Source organism: Paralichthys olivaceus, chromosome 19 (assembly GCF_024713975.1).
Source record: "Paralichthys olivaceus isolate ysfri-2021 chromosome 19, ASM2471397v2, whole genome shotgun sequence".
NCBI classification, from domain to species: Eukaryota; Metazoa; Chordata; class Actinopteri; order Pleuronectiformes; family Paralichthyidae; genus Paralichthys; species Paralichthys olivaceus.
In genome coordinates this window covers 16,756,569-16,774,427 of record NC_091111.1, presented here as the reverse complement: position 1 = coordinate 16,774,427, position 17,859 = coordinate 16,756,569, and the positions used below count along the sequence as shown (strand labels likewise).

Here is a 17,859-nt window from a genome sequence, read left to right as displayed (position 1 = left end):
GACTTTGCAAATTCCTTCGACTGAGAAAACATCTTATTTATATTCAGTGTTTTATACATTTCTCTCTTCCCTTCTCCTCTCTCACAGCTCTTCTTATCCTTCTGTTTTTACTGCAGATCAACATCCTGTTGAATTTCACTGCAGGGGAGGACTGCCCCTGTCCCGAGGAGATCCAGGAAGAACTCAACTCCTTCCATGAAGAACTGCGACTACACTGTGGTACAACTCATTTTTATTAAAGCTTTCCGCTACTACACTTAGCCTCCTTCAATGTAAATGAACTTAAAGGCCGGGACCTCTCACTTTGTGCACATTTAAACACTCGATGTTGAGATTGCGTCGACCATCTTGCAGGAATTCCGGTGGAGGAGGAAGAAGAGGAGCAGGACACGTCGATTAAAGGCCGTCTCCTCGCTCTGCTCTACAAGATCAAGGGTCCACCTCAGAAGACAGAAGAGGAACCCACCGAGACAGAACAGCCTCCTCCCAGTAAGAACATTTAAAAAAAGAAAAGAGGGCTAGTAACCTGGCTTATGGGTTTCTGAAGGATCAGTATTTAATATTAACCGGTAATCCAACAGAAAATCCTGAACAATAGCTGCACTGAAGATTTAAGTTCACAGTCAAACCGTGATTAACATGTCATAAAGAAAATATTAAAATCGTTCCTGACTTAAACGTGGCCTAAGCTTCGATTTATGAAGTAGGCGTATTTAAAATGACAGAAGCTGTGAACCAATGGAGATACTAAATGAATATGTCGATCTGAAAAATACTATTTTTAAACATCATATTGTTTTTAGAGAAATCAGATTTAAGCATGAAATTCTTCATCATAAATTTAATAGAAAATCACCGATCTGACTTTATCTTTGCTTTATTCTGGGCTCAGTGGTTTCAACATTCTTTTTTTATGTCCTGTGGCTATGGTCTGTTCCAAATAATAGAAAACTAATGGACAGATGCTGGGAGACTGTCTGCTATAAATTTTAATGCCTGACTCCAGCCTCCCACACCTCGCCTGCATTATTGAAAAGCTTTAGAAGTGGACAGGTGACGTGATTCCAGATGACTTATGGACGTGCATTAACTCATCTCCATCATATGAAGATCATGTTGGAGTGCATATAATATTTATGTGGGAGGAAACAAGCGGGTTTTCTTTCAGACGATTCCACTTTTAACATGTTAATGTCATTAATGTCTAATCTGAAATATGATTTAATGACATCCATTACCTGCAGTTCATTGTTTAGCATAAAAACATTGAATTTGTACCAATGCAGCCGTGTTGTGGATCTAATTTGATTCAATTAGCAATGTTAATTTGTCAAACAGTTTATCAGTGCGTCCAAAACTGAGTTCGGACACTTTTCAGTAAAGGACACCATACTGACTGTCTGTGGCCATTTGCAGATTAGCCTGCGGACCACTCTCAGTGTCGGTGATGACTCCCACGTGAGCCACTGTTGTAGACGACGCAGAGCAGATGTTTATCAGGGAGACATTTACATTCATCCTGGCAGCTGTCTCGCTCTCTTTCTGTTTGTCTCTCATTAGGATTCTGCTCGAATCTGAACCTTTGTTTGCTCCAGGTTGTTATTTACCTGTTTCACAGTATGAGAATTCACACTATTATATATTACTGGTGCAACTGAACCAAGAATCTAATTTATATCATCATCTGCTGTCTGTCTGCACAGGCTGACACTAATCTGACCCCTCGTACTTCACATTAATGCATGTGTAATCATCACATAATGTGTTTTCTACAAATAGTACTTTTATTTTGTAATACTTAACTCATTGTGTCAGTACACACTTGAATTCACTTAATTCCTCAATTTGTAATACTTGCGAGATACCAAATACTATCGTGATACCATGAAATTAGAATATTTTCATATCGTGAAAATCTCATATCATCGCAGACCTTGTACACGTATTGGACTATTGATTTTAACTCTCGGAGTTGATAGTATCAGTGTTATCATTTGAAGAGGTGCAGCGTTAAGCTACAGGCTACATTTATCACTCCAGGTCACCGTGTTCCTCTGTAGCCTCTTGTTTTATTGTTGTCATCTTTAAGATTAAAGTTTGATACGACCTGTTTAGAATTAAGTCTTGAAGGATCACACAGATTTACAGCTTCGGATGAACATCTCCCGTCCTGAGTTGTGGTTTAATTTACATCCACCTCTTTATAGCTGTCTTGTATTGCTATAAATGTGGATAAAAAACATGAGGTAGACGGGCGGTATTCCTTGTGTTAAAGCAAAAAATCTTTCTGAGATGCTGGGACCACAAACCCCACAGATATTTATCAACAGTCCTTGGAAACAGTTTCCCACATTTTATTACAAGGAACTCTTTCTCGAGTGAAAAGTTTATACAACCATTACTTTAAGAAGTGATAGTGACTAAAGGGCAGAGAGGAGAGGAGAGTAGTCGTGGCTCTTTTGGTAGATGCATTTTGCTGAGGATAGTGATGAAAAATACAAAATGTGATTCATGACACGCAGATTAAGAGACAGTTTGTGTGTCGGGGTTAAGTTTGACTTTGTTTGGCCCGAGAGATTATTTTTCTGAAACTGTAAAAGTGACCTGCAGTAACTGAGTAAAGACCGACTGCAGGACTCAACCCAGACGTTGTTGCTCTACATTGTCCCGGCCAGCACTGCTGCAGTAGTAGTAGTTATAGTGTTCATATGGCACTAAATTAAACCCGACACTTCCTTGTGAAGGTGAGGAGATGAAAGTTTCTTATATGGGTTCCACATACAGAGATTTCTGGAATTATTAGATAGATGGATAAAAGAGATTTACTTTTCGTCAAGTTTGACATCAACGATCAATCCATCTCTGACCGATCTGTCTATTTGGAAATAACTGGCAAGTACACTTTTTTTATAATTGGTATGAAATCCAGTGGCAGCACAACTGCACCTTCTTTGCTGCGAGTGGCACTGCATTGTGTGGAAGTATAGTCCCCAAGCAATCCAACACAGGAACACACTGTTTGTGGAGCAAAGCAGCACTAATTTTCTGCCTCTGTAAAATTTCCCTCACTTTTCCCAGCCAACCTGAAGGAGCTGATCTCCCAGACTATAACCAGCTGGGCCCAGGAGTCTCACATCCAGGACCCAGAGCTGGTCAGAGTGATGTTCAGCCTGCTGAGGCGGCAGTACGACGGCATCGGGGAGTTGCTCCGGGCCATGAAGAAATCCTACACCATCAGTGCTGCGTCCGTGCAGGATGCTATAAACCTGTTGGTATCGCTGGGTCAAATTAGGTCTCTGCTGTCAGTGCGTATGGGCAAAGAGGAGGAGAAACTCATGATCGATGGACTCGGGTAAGAAAACAATCCTCCAGTAAATGCACTGACATTGGTTAAGGCAATAATAATGGTTATTGTACATTTCTCCTTTATTTTGGATTATTACTCACTTGGATATATTTCCTCAGCCCTGCAGTATTTCCAGTATTCAGTGTGTTGTCATAACGGCTTTAAATATAGAAACAATAAATATGAAATGAATGTCTTTTGTTCCCAGCGACATCATGAACAACAAGGTTTTCTACCAACATCCCAACCTGATGAGAGTGCTGGGCATGCACGAGACCGTCATGGAGGTCATGGTCAATGTGCTGGGAGGAGACAAGTCACAGGTGCGAATGAGAATCAATTAACCTGCGAGTTATTTTCTTGGTTAATCTTTTTGTCAATTAATTATCAGAAAAGAATTAAAACATCCCACACAGTTTCCCAGTGCACAGTAAAACTTAAAAAACTTTTCATTTTAGAATCTGGAACCAAATGAATTTGAACTCTGGCTTTATTCTAAATAATATTAACTCTTTGAGGAACTTTTAGTTCTTTACTTCGATCCTGAATTTAGCTTTTTGAAGGATTTGACTGAAAAGTCCTGGCATAGACTGAATGTTGTGTGCCGCAACATTTATCCCGAGAGGTGACGAAGAGCCAAGAGCAACTACCTAACGCCCAGAAAAACCACACGGGTAATGGAGAGGACAGTAGAATGAACCAGGAGTAGACAATGGCCTGACGGGGGTACGAGGGAGGCCTTTCCATATCGGGCAGTGCTGACAGAAGCTGCAAGAGATGGTTGTGATTTATTGCCACAGCGAGCGCTAAGCATGAATTGAAACTCAGACAGACAGACCTCAGGGAAACATTCACATCTGACTCCGGCAGTCTGATCACGCCGATAAGTCTCAGACATAAATTCCCCACCGGTTTACTGCCACTTGATATATGCGGTTCATTTACTGTGGCCATACAAAGAGACAACAGCACAGCTTGTTAATGTATCTCAGGTTTTCAATATTTACTATCTTTGATTGTCTCTAATGTTGTTTTAGTCATGGAGTGGTGCACTATACTATAAAGTCACAGTCTCAGTCTTATGAAACCACATTTATATTCACTGGATCCTGATTTTTATTTGGACCTGCACCAAATTGCACACACAGAATTCTGGGTTAGTAAGTTTCGGTATAATTTTTAATTTATAATTTTTGTTTAATCTTGCTGCAAAAGAGACAGACAAACAAACGCAGATACACATTGATGTAGATAATAATGTGAACAATGAATAACGTTTAAACATTAAATCAAAGTTTCAAAGTTTGCTATTTGAATCCAGAATGTAATATAAAAGTTTTAATTTCCCATCATGCACAGCACAACCACACAGTTGCTTTAAAGCTTGAAGTATTTAGAATTGGAAGTTGAAAAGTAATGATGTTCCGTGCTGTGGATATTTGCAGAGTGTCATAGGTGCAGCTATGGTCCCCCTCCCTCTGGCATCCATCAATTCCACTGGCAGTTTAGTTTCATCTCTTCAATGATAAAAATTCACCCTCAGAGTTGTGCTCAGACTGAACCTGAAGATGAACCCACACTTATAAACACAGTGGTAATGGTGTTGGATGTGAAACATGAAATAATCTTTCCGGTGTTGTGTTCCGAAGATAAATTCATTTTACTTCTTGACTCCTTAAAACGTTTGATTTCATCTTCACAAACTTCGTCTTCAGAATGACTCATGTGATTTTTATTTGAATTGTTGCAGGGGGGAAAATTAAAGAGTTTCTCAGGTTCTGCTTTTATCCCAGCACACCTTCACATGGGTGTTTTCATTTTTTCATCCACAGGAGATTGCCTTCCCCAAGATGGTGGCCAGCTGTTGTCGTTTCTTGTGCTACTTCTGTCGTATCAGCCGCCAGAACCAGAAAGCCATGTTTGACCACCTGAGCTACCTGCTGGAGAACAGCAGCGTCGGACTGGGTAAAATGCAAAACGATCTCTTTTGCTCTTTTGCTGTTGTATGGTGAGATAGATGACAGACGTTTAAACATGCATGAAAGGGTTAAATATGAGCAATGAGCAGAAGAAAGTGAAGGAAACGTTGACAGGGGAATATTTATAGTGAAACCTTGAAAAACTGCTTCCACCTCAAGTTTTTGTCAGACTGTAAGAAATGAAAGATTGCTCTCTTGTTGCTCCCGATGATGCAAAAAACGTTTTTTAACTAATTTAAATAGAACTTATCACGCAACATTATGAAAAGTGCCTGGTGAGGAAAAGTAACAGGCCGTAATTCAAAATAACTGGGTATCACTTTGTGAATAAAAGGGGCAAATAGCAGCTGTTGGCAGGAGAAGAACGGAAGTGAAAGAGGGAGGAAAATGGGGGACGAGGTGGGTGTAACTTAGTCATGCAGGGAAGGACTGATGAGTCACCGGGGCCTGGGTGCTGGTGACTCAGGAGCTGCTGTCAACTAGAACACCTGCACCTCTACAGCCTGCCGCTGGTTTAATAAGAGATTAAAGATTTTATAAAATGGTTCGACAACATTTCTATTAAATCCCAACTCTAATTTTAGTTATATTATTATATACAATGAATATCTGAGCTAATATTCAAAGAGAGTCCACATTTCTTAATATAAGATATCAGGGTGTCATTTGTAATTTTAAAAAAAAAGCTTTCGTTCAAAAGGATCAGACCTGATTTGGTTCATCAACATCGTTCTGAGTTGACCAACAGCGGGGATGGAGAATATCAGGATTGCATGTGTGGATACACTGCCCCCTGTTGTCAAGAATGAAAGGCGTGCAGACTCTGCTGGTGACACTTGTGTGTCTGTGTCTTCAGCCTCTGAAGCGATGCGGGGCTCCACTCCGCTGGATGTGGCGGCGTCGTCAGTGATGGATAACAACGGCCTGGCTCTGGCCCTGGAGGAGCCTGACCTGGAGAAGGTTTGTTACCTCTGCACTATAAATCAGGAGCTCAGCACAGCAGTGAACACATCGCTCACTGCAAATAAATGCCTGAGGGGGTTAATGATATCAGTGATAAATAGACATGGAGGAAAACTACACAGTAATTGACGATTCAACCACTTTGTGTTAAAATTTAGCAAAAAATGGCCAAAATAGTCGTACGGTTTAAAAATAGTAGCCTGTAATGTTTATTTATTTTTGTTGATTCACATGTTAGAATGTTCACATTATGTTATATGGTGTCATTAGTATGATGTATGTGTGCATAATGATAAGTATAGACATTTACGTTATTAAAAACGTTTTGTGGTGAGTCAGTTGTTTCAGAGAAAAATGCAGAAAGATTTCAGCACGATAATGTTCCATTAAAATAACCACAATGAATGTTGTGTGTTTGTGTGTAGGTGGTGATGTACCTGGCGGGTTGTGGTCTTCAGAGCTGCGCTATGTTGCTTGCCAAGGGTTACCCAGACCTCGGCTGGAACCCCATCGAGGGAGAGCGCTACCTGTCCTTCCTGAGGTTCGCCGTCTTCTGCAACGGTATGTGGACTTTCATACTGACCACGTAGAATAAATGAATACATTTGTGTTAACTGGTGGTGCCCTAGAGTAACCATACTAAACAAGTCTATTAATAATCAACCTTCATGTGGAAAATGTGCTATAGAAGCAAACAATGCGACGAGAGAAAGAAAACAAACAGCCTGAGATTCACTGTTAAGAATTTTAATCATTTCAAAATACGGGCTTGTGGCTATAATGGGAAATGTTGGCTCTGCAATAATAATAATATGAAATAGCCCCTTTGGAAAGCACTGGGCAGCATGTCCCTGTTTTCCACCCTGCACCTCACTCTGTCCTTTTATGGCTGATTTAATTATCACTTTCCCTTTGCCTGCTGTGTTTGTGCACCAGGGGAGAGCGTGGAGGAAAATGCCAATGTGGTGGTGAAGCTGCTGATCCGACGACCTGAGTGTTTCGGCCCGGCCCTGAGGGGAGAGGGAGGCCAGGGTCTGCTGGCCGCCATGAAGGAGGCCATCAAGATCGCTGAGGACCCTGCTCTGGACTTGCCAAAGACCCCCGTCGGAGTCACAACTGGGTAGGAATCCAAACCAGTTCCTCACAAATCTGAAAAGCCTCTGAGACCATCACTAGACGCTGAAAAGCCCTTTGAGCCTCCTGTTGCTTTGTGCAAAGCGGCTTTGTAATTCATCCATTGGCTTTAGTCGTGAAAAGTGGCTTTGACACACACATTTAGCTCAAAGACACAGAGGGACTTATCTGCTTATAGCTTTACAAGAAGCGTGAAGCTGCCAAAAACAAAACTTGAACACTGATTGAAGATGAGTTTGGGAAAAAGTGTTGGTGCACGCCTGCACACATTGATATGCAAAGACTGTAATATACACTGGCTGCATTTTAATGGGGGGGGTGCTTATTATTGCCTGAAGGAAGAAGAGAATTTGGGATGCTGGTCAAAATCAGTATGTATTTCATAGTAGCCTGTAAGGAGATTGTTGAACACATGAATGTTTGTGTCTGTGTGTCTCAGGTCTGGTGAGGAAGAAGGAGAAATCATCCACATGGGCAACGCCATCATGTCCTTCTACTCAGCGCTTATCGACCTGCTGGGACGTTGTGCTCCGGAGATGCATGTGAGGCTCATGACAACAACGAGAGCTGAGGAATACATCACAATCTGAATTAAATGATGTGGCGTATGTTTAATATGTCTTTTTTTTTCCCATGTTACAGCTTATCAACGCGGGTAAAGGTGAAGCTCTGCGTATCAGAGCCATCCTGCGCTCTCTTGTTCCGACAACAGACCTCGTGGGCGTCATCAGCATCCCCCTCAAAATGCCCGTGGTTAACAAAGGTACGGTCTTTATCATGGCGGCTGTTTTATTTTGTTGCTTCATGCAAACGTTGATGGTTGGGCACGAACACAGCTCTCTACTAGAACATTTGAATTTACACAAGCTGTGTCAGAGGGAAATGTTTTCTGCTGCTTGCTGAACCAACTTTAGAGTTGTGAAACATGAAAAATGTTTGAGAGGATTTGCTGGTACGTTATGTAGGTCATGTTGTCATAGCAAAGCAACGTGTTGAATTTGTTTTTACTTTAAATACACACTCACAGCACACTTACATAGATCATGTTTCATTCGATTCTGTATTTAAAGATGAACTTTTGTTCTCTTTTCTTTGTTCCTTCTGAATTTTTACTGCTGAGAATCCTTTACTTGCAAGCCCATTTTTATAAGTTAATATTATTATTACTAAAATACATTCAATCTTCAGATGGCACAGTGACCGAGCCCGACATGTCAGCCTGTTTCTGTCCGGACCACAAGGCCCCCATGGTGCTCTTCCTGGACCGAGTGTACGGAATCGAGGACCAGAGCTTCCTGCTCCAGATGTTGGAGGTTGGCTTCCTGCCTGACCTCCGTGCCTCAGCATCTCTGGATACGGTGAGTCCTTAATATCTTTCTCCACATATCCATAACCAGCCTTTAACTACATCTATCTACCAAAACCTTTTCTGCTTGCAGGTTTAATATCTTAGCACTCCAGCGTTATGCTAACATTGACATGCATGTGTTGCTCTCCGTCCCACAGGAGGTGTTGAGCACCACTGAGACGGCGTTGGCCATGAACAGATACATCGGCTCGGCCCTGCTGCCTCTGCTGACCCGCTGTGCCGCCCTCTTCGCCAGCACCGACCACTACGCTCAGCTGATCGACTCCACGCTGCAGACCATCTACCGGCTGTCCAAAGGCCGCTCACTCACCAAAGCCCAAAGGGACGCCATCGAGGACTGTCTGCTCGCTATCTGCAAGTAAGGCCTGTCAAACTCTATGAACATATTAGAGGGGAGCTGAAGATTACTGTTTTTCTTGCTGTTAACAATGGTACCGTAAAATGGTTTCTCTCAGGGTTTAGTGTGACAGGCTTTAGTTTGTTCCGCTCACCAGAGCATGTTGGTCCGTTCACCAAAAATCACAAGCTACAGGAAACAATGACTTGAGGTTTTCTAGGTGAAGCTCAATATCACTTAGTGGCTGATTCAACCGAGCTCAAGACTCGAACAAGCTGCAAATTTACACAGTGAAAGAAAACAACCAAATTTGTTTCATGGAAATTAATATTCTTTCCTTATTTCAATCTGCTGTTCTTATAATTAACTACATGCATATCCTCTACATTTGTATTCCGTACTAAATATGTCATGATATAATATAATAATTAAATCCTTTCTAAGGCATCTGCGTCCCTCCATGATGCAGCAGCTGCTTAGACGTCTGGTGTTTGATGTTCCCATGCTGACGGAATACTGCAAGATACCTCTGCGGGTGAGACACTGGTCACGATGTCTTGTCACAGTTGTTGGATTTAGTAGCTGAAAGACTTATGGGATAATTAAAATAGAGACAGACGCAGCCCATATTTCATTCCCCATTTATCCACTACGCATTTATTCATGTTGCATTGAATTTATTCCTAATTAAAAGAAGTACTCTTATCATCGGATTCCAATTTGTGTTATTATTATTAATTTTAATCCCTATATTGTCTCGTATCTCTGTTCTGTAGCTGATGACCAACCACTATGAGCAAAACTGGAAGTACTATTGCCTGCCGACTGGTATGGGCAGCTCTGGCACGGCCTCCGAGGAGGAGCTGCTCCTCACCAAGAAACTGTTCTGGGGAATCTTTGACTCGCTCTCTCAGAAGGTACAACCACAACCTAGTTTTATCGAATATTTATAAAGATAACCAGACAGCGTATGCAAGGACCAAGAATTTCCTATGCCGGTTATTTTGGATATCTGGTATACCTCTCTGTGTTTTCTGTATCTGTCACTTTCCATCTGTGAGATTACATCTGATGTGTTTAGAGACACAGGCAATATTTTCCTTATATCGCTCTCTGTTGCATGACTAAATGTTTTCCGGTGGTTTTTCGCTTTCACAAAGCTTTCGTCTCTGTGTGCTGCAGTTTTCTTATGTTCAGTTTTCTGAAAATCTTGACTTTTCCACACTCGAGTGTGGCTCTCCTGAGAGAAAAGTTCTTGTTAGTCAGAGGTAGTGAAGCGAAAGCTCAATGAAGTGCTTGTGAGCAGTGCAGCTGAGGCGAATCCAAAAACAGATGAATCATTTATCAGTTTGTGACAGGCCATCGCTCGGTGCAGACTTTTCCAGCTTTCTCTCTTATATTTTTCCTACTTTCTTTCTCTTCCCCCGGCTTTGCTCTGCTCAGTCTATCAATCTAATGATCTGAACAGACACCTCTTCGTAAGAAAATGTAGACAAGATAGTGGGATAAAAAGTTTGTGACCCTCCTTTCTGCCCTATCTGTCTCTTTTTATAGAAGTACGACGCCGACCTTTTCAAAATGGCCATGTCTTGTCTGTGTGCTATCGCCGGAGCCCTGCCGCCTGACTTTGTGGATGCCAGTCTCGGGGCAACACTGGAGAAACAGGCATCAGTGGATGCACAGGGCAACTTTGACCCCAAACCCATTAACACTGTCAAGTGAGTGCTCTGGAAAACAAAACACTCTGAAAGCCTCTTACTATTTCTAGAAACCGAGGGGATTGAAAGGAGCGATGTTGGAATTAATAACTGACAAACTGGCTCAGCCCTTTGTTTAAGAACAAGCTTTTTAATTAAATTTGTCTACAAATACAAAAATTAAGCTTCTCCCCGCTCAGTATACGAGTCAACTGCCTTTGTATTAACAGAAAGTAATTAAACATGATCTCTTCTTTCCAGTATCTCCCTTCCTGAAAAACTTGAGTACATTGCCAACAAATATGCAGAGCATTCCCATGACAAGTGGTCCTCAGAGAAGGTGAGCCGTGCTGTGGTTCGTGTATCTTCCCCCCTCGTGCTGACAGAGGATGAATAATGACTCTTGTATTCAGAAAATAGGGGGGGGGGGTGTTTCTATATAAAATGCCATGAAATGGTAACTTGTACTTGTACTTTACCTTGTTTCTGGTACACTAGCATGCATTGAGCAGTCAGCGTGCGCAGTATATTTGTATTTATGTAATTGATTTTGTATAACTGAAGTGCGTGTAATGAACTGCTGTTGCAGGTGTCAGCCGGCTGGAAACACGGAGACAATATGGATGAGCAGAATAAAACCCATCCGCTGCTGAAAGCTTACAAAGCTCTGAGTGAGAAGGTACGTGCACACCGGTACACGTGCAGCTGCTGCTGCCACAAGCAGAATAAGTGATACATGTATTTTAATGCAGAAAATAACGACTACACACATCAAGTTTTGCCAGAGGATGAAAGTTTTGGTTGTTGTGAAGACTAATTGGCTCAAACTTGACAGAATGAAACTGGTTAATGATTTTCTAATTAACTTTTTTTAATTCTAGCTCAGATGTGTTTGACTTGTTTGTGTTTTCACGTGTTGCCACAGCTGCGTGGATTTGATCTGACGATGAGAAGTGACAAAAGTAAAATGTTTGTGTGTTCAACATGCAGGAGAGAGAAACATACCGCTGGCCAGTGAGGGAGTCGTTGAAGAGCATGTTGGCTATGGGCTGGAACGTTGAGAGGACCAAGGAGGGCGAAGCCATTTTCCAACAGCGAGAGAGCGAAAAACAACGAAAGATCTCGGAGTCTCAGGTAACGTCTCACTGCGCTGCTGCTCCTCACCTTTATTACACAATATTATTGTCACAAAGCTGCTTCTTTGTTTTATTTATCCTCACTTTTTGAACCGTGTGGAGATAATTTTAAATGGGACTCCATTAAACTTGTGAATTGCTACACTGCTCCTTTCCACAGAGCAAAGCAACAAAGCTAATAACTTGAATAATAGCATCACTTAAACTTTTCCCTCGAAATGTTTTTTGTTGCCACAGAAATACCAAAAAGCATCGCTGTTGTTTTCGCACTGAGAAGCTGCTGCAATTTGAACTTTGAAGTATCCTGCAGTTGTATTTACTTTCTGTTCTCATAGATCAATTTAACCCTCTAGTGTGTGTCGCAACAGATATAATATTTCAATGTCTAACAATATGATCAGCAACGGAAATCTGGGAAATATTTTCACTCTCTCTGACCTTGTAGGTTAATGGATTCAGTCCTGCTGTGATGGACCTGCATAATGTCACTTTGTCCAGAGAACTACAGGTTGGTTTGTGTTTGACTCTACTTAGTAATTGCTGCTTCTGTACCGTGCCATAAAATAAAACAGGTCTGAGACACAAACATACTGACGTTGTGGTGTGTGTGTGCAGGGTATGGTGGAGGTGGTTGCTGAAAATTACCACAACATCTGGGCCAAGAAGAAGAAAACTGAGCTCGTTAGCAAAGGTGAGGGACACGGACAGTTTGAAAACACACGTCATCATTTGAGCCGGTGTCTGTCTGACCAGTGACATGTGTTTTTCCAGGAGGAGGGACCCACCCGCTGCTGGTTCCCTATGACACCCTGACGGCTAAAGAGAAGTACAGAGACAGAGAGAAGGCCCAGGAGCTCTTCAAGTTTCTGCAGATCAGTGGCTATGCTATCACAAGGTCTCCTGTCACTGAAATATTTCATGTTTCAACAGCACAAAGTTTTTAAAGTTTAGCAAATTGTTGACTCAGGGAAAAATACAAGATTTAATTTCTGATCTATTCATCTCAGAGGTCTGAAGGACATGGAGCAGGAGTCGTCATCCATGGAGAAGCGTTTTTCCTTCAAGTTCCTCAAGAGGATGTTGAACTATATCGACTCTGCTCAGGAGTTCATCGCTCACCTGGGTGAGTGTGTGATTTTTTTAAAAAACTCAGGTCCGGTACATTGATTTGAAAATCTTCCTTGACACTGATCTCCCCGCTCTTAATCCAGAGGCCATGGCCACCAGTGGGAAAACGGACAAATCACCTCATGACCAGGAAATTAAGTTCTTTGCCAAGGTCTGGAAGTCCATCAACACTTTTTTCCAAATGAGACAACGATAAATTCCCAAAGTTTCCATCTAAATAGCTGCATTTCCTCTCTCCAGGTGTTGCTTCCTCTGGCCGATCAAACCTTTAAGAACCACTGTCTTTACTTCCTGTCCACGCCCAGCAAGAACATGAGCAGCTGCGGCTGTGCCTCCAACAAAGAGAAAGAGATGGTCACAAGGTACTGTACAAAAGCAATTAATTTCCCCTGTCAGGTTTTTTTCCTTCCTGTAATAAACTTCATCCCTTTTGAATCTCGATGAAAAATACAAACTTTCATCAAATCTTTTCTTTCTTGTGCTTTGCTTTGTTCTCTTTGCATCCAATTCTTTTCCTGCTTTTCTTCCGTTCTTTTCCAGCCTGTTCTGTAAACTGGCAGCTCTTGTCAGACATAGGATTTCTCTCTTCGGTAAGGTCGGCATAGCCTCTGTCTGTGTGCTTGTTCCTCTTTGCTCTGAACGTCTTCATATCTACAGTGAGCGTCTCTCTTACAGGGAGTGACTCGGCAATGATGGTGAGCTGTCTGCACATCATCACTCACTCACTTGACACCAGGTTAGTGGAGTGTCAGCACTGCTTCATGACGTTGACATTTCTGTCACGAACGTCACTCTCCTGATTGAAACGAGTCATTTCCGTTCAAAATGAGTCCGTTGTGCTCGATACTTTTACCTCAGGACGGTGATGAAGTCCGGCTCGGAGCTGGTCAAAGCCGGGTTTAAGACTTTCTTCGAGAACGCGGCCGAGGACCTGGAGAAGCTGCTGGAGATGCTGAAACTGGGGAAGTTCATGCAGTCTCGGGCCCAGATGAAGAGCGTCAGCCAGAGCATCAACTACGTGACGGTGGCGCTGCTGCCCATCCTTACCGCTGTGTTCGAACACATCAGGACACATGAGTTTGGGGTGGACCTGCTGTGTGAGTCTGTTTTCATATGCGGACATGTTTTTTCATTTATTTGCATTTGCAGTGCTTGTTGCAAAAACAAAAAACAACCATCAAATGAATACATAAAAGAGAGCAACAGAAAAGTTCATGAATATTTATGGTTATATTTCCAAGCATCACAAAACAGATACGACCTCCTCTGCGTCCTTGTCTGAAAATGTTTTTTTCTTCTTGTCCTCTTTTCTGATTTTTTTTTAAACAAATAAAAACTCATCTGATAAAGTGAATTTATCTTCTGGAAACACTTTTCATGCCCATTATTTATGCACCCAGTAAAAACATCCCCACCATTGTCAAAAACCATCATCAACTATTTATCTGTCCGTCACCGTCTGTCGTCTCTAGGTTTTCGTTATAATCTCACGGTTTTCTGGGAAAATAAATGAATGTTTAATGTTTTTTTGTTTCAGTGGATGACGTTCAGCTGTCCTGCTACCGAATCCTGACGTGTTTCTATTCTCTGGGAACAGGAAAGAACCCCTTTATGGAGAGGTACGAGCCCAAACATTTGTTAAACTTACAACAACAGGATGTAAAATGGATTTTAATTCTACACATGAGCAACTTTGTATGTTTGAGTCCCTGCCTGGTAAAGATGAATAGAAGCTGTCACTTCCACCCCCTACGAGCATTGGACTCATGAAGTGTGAAATGGCAGCCCATGTGATGATAACGGTACAAATGAATATTTTTCATGAAAACTATTAAAAGAAAAGGTTTTTTATAACCAAAGGCAGCAGACGGAAGAGAAACACAAGAGCCCTGGGAAGTGGCTTTCATTAAAACCCACAATTTTGTGTTATTATTCCCCGACTGGCTTTTAAACATCAATTAAAAAAACTCCCAAAATGTGCTGTGGAAGAGAAGTGTTCTCACCTTGAGCTGACTCAAGCTATAAAAAAACCGGTGGACAGGTTTGGCCCCAACCTGAGCTCTGCTGTCTGGTCTAAATTAGTCCTGATACCATGTGGCCCTCTTTAAATGTGGATGTTGAAGGTTTCCCTGACAACATCTGCTACACACAGAGCTTTTTAAACAGGAAGAAGACTTTACATTTTTTAAATTATGCATCAATTTCTTGTCGGTGTGTTTATTTTTGTTCGTTCCTGTATGTTCAGGCATCTCCCTGCTCTGGGTGAGAGTCTTGCAACCTTGGTGGGAGCCATGCCTGTAGCTTTCCTGGAGCCCCACCTGAACGCCCACAACCCACTTTCTGTCTTCAACACCAAGACCCCCCGAGAGAGAGCCAGTGAGTTTCCACCTGACCCTCCTTTAAATTTAGATCATTGTAATGCCGTGAATATGAATGTTTAGTGTCCGTCTCCTTTTTAAAATCCATATTCACCGGTTACAGTTTGTGTCTAATCTGAGCGACTGATGTTTGTCTGCTCTAGTTCTCAGCATGCCGGACACGGTGGTGGAGATGTGTCCGGAGATGCCTCATCTTGAAAGACTCCTGAAAGATGTCAATGATGTCTCCGAGTCTGGTGCTCGCTACTGTGACATGCCACAGGTCTGAGGGGATGATGGGGTATTTGAATGTATGCAAACTTATCTGAAGCGGCTGGATCCACAAAGACATTCACTCCCTTTCGTGTTTTAATGGAATTAGGGACTAACGTCAGGATGTCTTGTCCTCTGCACCATGAATTTCTAACTTTTAACGTCTCTGTGCCATTTTCTTGTAGACATGATATATTAGAAACGACTGAAGGGAGTTTAATTACATCTGGTAACTGTGACCTCCAAAAACAAGTTTTTGGCCTTAACTCAAGAAGTTATTTGCAAATTATGGCAAACCTTCACATTAGTGTTTAAACAGGATAAAACGATGACAGTTCATATCTAAAAAGTAAAAGGTCAACTTCAAGGTGACATTATAATTCTCTGCAAAAACACTTTTCTGGCCATTACTCCGCTCTGTGACTCAGAAGAGAGACGGGACCATATTTCTTGCAACTTGAGTTGTAGGCTGAGGCAGAATTCTAGTTAAAATCTTTGACGTCCTATTTGTGGTGTTATCTTATTAATATAAAGTAATTGATGAGGATATAATTCATTGTACTTCAATAAGTGCAGGGTGTTTTTACTAGCATCTCGTGTTGAACTTCAATGCAGGTCATTGAGGTGATCCTCCCCATGCTGTGTAACTACCTCTCCTACTGGTGGGAGAAAGGTCCGGAGAACTCACCTCCAGATGCCCTGTGCTGCACCATGGTGACGTCTGAACACCTCAGCATCATCCTGGGAAATATCCTCAGGATCCTCAACAACAACCTGGGCATTGATGACGCTCCCTGGATGAAGAGGATTGCAGGTGGGTGACTCCAAACTTGCAAAGTCAGGGACTGTAATGAGTTCGTTTGGGACGTCAGGTAATATCAGAGGATTTGACAAATTGATTCCTTTACGTGTGCATTGTCTCCGTCTCCAGTTTACTCTCAGCCAATCATCTGCAAGGCTGGGGCAGATCTGCTGAGAACCCACTTCCTGCCCACACTGGACAAATTAAAGAAGAAGACGGTGAAGGTGAGAGCTTTAAATACACCGAACACCTTTTTACAATTTGACATTGTCTCCGCTGCTCAGTGACAACCTGTGGTTCAACCTGATTTTAACAGCTGCTGAACCTGGAGTGTTAATCTTAGAACATTTTCTTGAAGACATTTAATCCGCTGAATTGATAAACTGTCGATGTGCTGCAGGTTGTGGCTGAGGAGGAGCTGCTGAAGGCCGACAGTAAAGGTGACAACCAGGAGGCTGAGCTGCTCATCCTGGATGAGTTCGCTGTGCTCTGCAGGGACCTCTATGCTTTCTACCCCATGCTCATCCGATACGTGGATATCAACAGGTACGACAAACATGCAGACTTGGTGAGAAGGAGTTTTTAGTTGAAGATGTTGGGGTTGTTTAGAGTGAATGTGTATTTCTTTCTCTCTGTTTTTTACGTTGAGATCATTTCCATGTCGTCTGTTTTCCTCCGCAGATGTAAAAAAAACATATTGTAATTCATTCGTCCTTGGTTTCTGTCTTTCCTCCGCTCCAGGTGTCGGTGGTTGAAGGAGCCTGACGCATACTCCACTGAGCTCTTCAGGATGGTGGCTGAGATCTTTATCCTCTGGTGCAAGTCCCATGTGAGTTTCACAGTTTTAATCTAGTATATATATATATATATAAATATAAAACAATAGAATTGGTTTTGAAGTATTTACATCCTAATTAACCTCTTTTCTATATATAATACAGAACTTTAAACGTGAGGAGCAAAACTATGTGGTTCAGAATGAAATCAACAATTTGGGCTTCCTGACTGAAGAAGGCAAGACGAAGATGTCCAAGGTAAATATGTGGGATAAAACACACACAGGGTCCATGGGAATAAATTATTTTCCATACTCTCACAAAATCTTCTGTCGGCTGAAGTTTGTAGGGGTTGGACGTTCAGCTTTGTAAACCAGACGTGTTTTTAACCACCTAAGAAATATCCAAGTTATCGAAGTCAGACAGTTTAGTCCCTTCAGAGAGACAGATGTCTTCATGTTGGATGAAATCTGTCCTGATGTCATGAGCCCAGGAGAGGGAGCATAGTGCATCTCAGTCCTCTCTGCTTTTCATTAAGATCTCTCTCGCTTCTCTCCTCTTC

The 17,859-nt window shown here is 42.1% G+C and overlaps 1 protein-coding gene across 9 annotated transcripts in view; it reads left to right on the top strand.

The window, feature by feature from the left end:
- The window catches only part of ryr3 (ryanodine receptor 3), an 87,882-nt gene that overhangs the window by 51,077 nt on the left and 18,946 nt on the right, over positions 1 to 17,859 (top strand). For all 9 annotated transcript variants that reach the window (XM_069514867.1, XM_069514868.1, XM_069514864.1 and 6 more), the window contains 35 exons: positions 117 to 219; positions 355 to 489; positions 3,079 to 3,352; positions 3,555 to 3,669; positions 5,179 to 5,311; positions 6,182 to 6,285; positions 6,714 to 6,849; positions 7,225 to 7,408; positions 7,862 to 7,964; positions 8,065 to 8,185; positions 8,611 to 8,780; positions 8,929 to 9,149; positions 9,573 to 9,663; positions 9,905 to 10,045; positions 10,683 to 10,846; positions 11,087 to 11,165; positions 11,415 to 11,504; positions 11,816 to 11,959; positions 12,407 to 12,469; positions 12,577 to 12,652; positions 12,733 to 12,856; positions 12,969 to 13,084; positions 13,173 to 13,240; positions 13,330 to 13,451; positions 13,630 to 13,679; positions 13,765 to 13,825; positions 13,948 to 14,186; positions 14,627 to 14,708; positions 15,335 to 15,465; positions 15,611 to 15,729; positions 16,335 to 16,533; positions 16,651 to 16,745; positions 16,922 to 17,067; positions 17,263 to 17,350; positions 17,463 to 17,555. In XM_069514867.1, coding sequence (XP_069370968.1) covers positions 117 to 219; positions 355 to 489; positions 3,079 to 3,352; positions 3,555 to 3,669; positions 5,179 to 5,311; positions 6,182 to 6,285; positions 6,714 to 6,849; positions 7,225 to 7,408; positions 7,862 to 7,964; positions 8,065 to 8,185; positions 8,611 to 8,780; positions 8,929 to 9,149; positions 9,573 to 9,663; positions 9,905 to 10,045; positions 10,683 to 10,846; positions 11,087 to 11,165; positions 11,415 to 11,504; positions 11,816 to 11,959; positions 12,407 to 12,469; positions 12,577 to 12,652; positions 12,733 to 12,856; positions 12,969 to 13,084; positions 13,173 to 13,240; positions 13,330 to 13,451; positions 13,630 to 13,679; positions 13,765 to 13,825; positions 13,948 to 14,186; positions 14,627 to 14,708; positions 15,335 to 15,465; positions 15,611 to 15,729; positions 16,335 to 16,533; positions 16,651 to 16,745; positions 16,922 to 17,067; positions 17,263 to 17,350; positions 17,463 to 17,555 — 4,380 coding nt within the window. The remainder of the gene's footprint in view (positions 1 to 116; positions 220 to 354; positions 490 to 3,078; positions 3,353 to 3,554; positions 3,670 to 5,178; positions 5,312 to 6,181; positions 6,286 to 6,713; positions 6,850 to 7,224; positions 7,409 to 7,861; positions 7,965 to 8,064; positions 8,186 to 8,610; positions 8,781 to 8,928; positions 9,150 to 9,572; positions 9,664 to 9,904; positions 10,046 to 10,682; positions 10,847 to 11,086; positions 11,166 to 11,414; positions 11,505 to 11,815; positions 11,960 to 12,406; positions 12,470 to 12,576; positions 12,653 to 12,732; positions 12,857 to 12,968; positions 13,085 to 13,172; positions 13,241 to 13,329; positions 13,452 to 13,629; positions 13,680 to 13,764; positions 13,826 to 13,947; positions 14,187 to 14,626; positions 14,709 to 15,334; positions 15,466 to 15,610; positions 15,730 to 16,334; positions 16,534 to 16,650; positions 16,746 to 16,921; positions 17,068 to 17,262; positions 17,351 to 17,462; positions 17,556 to 17,859) is intronic.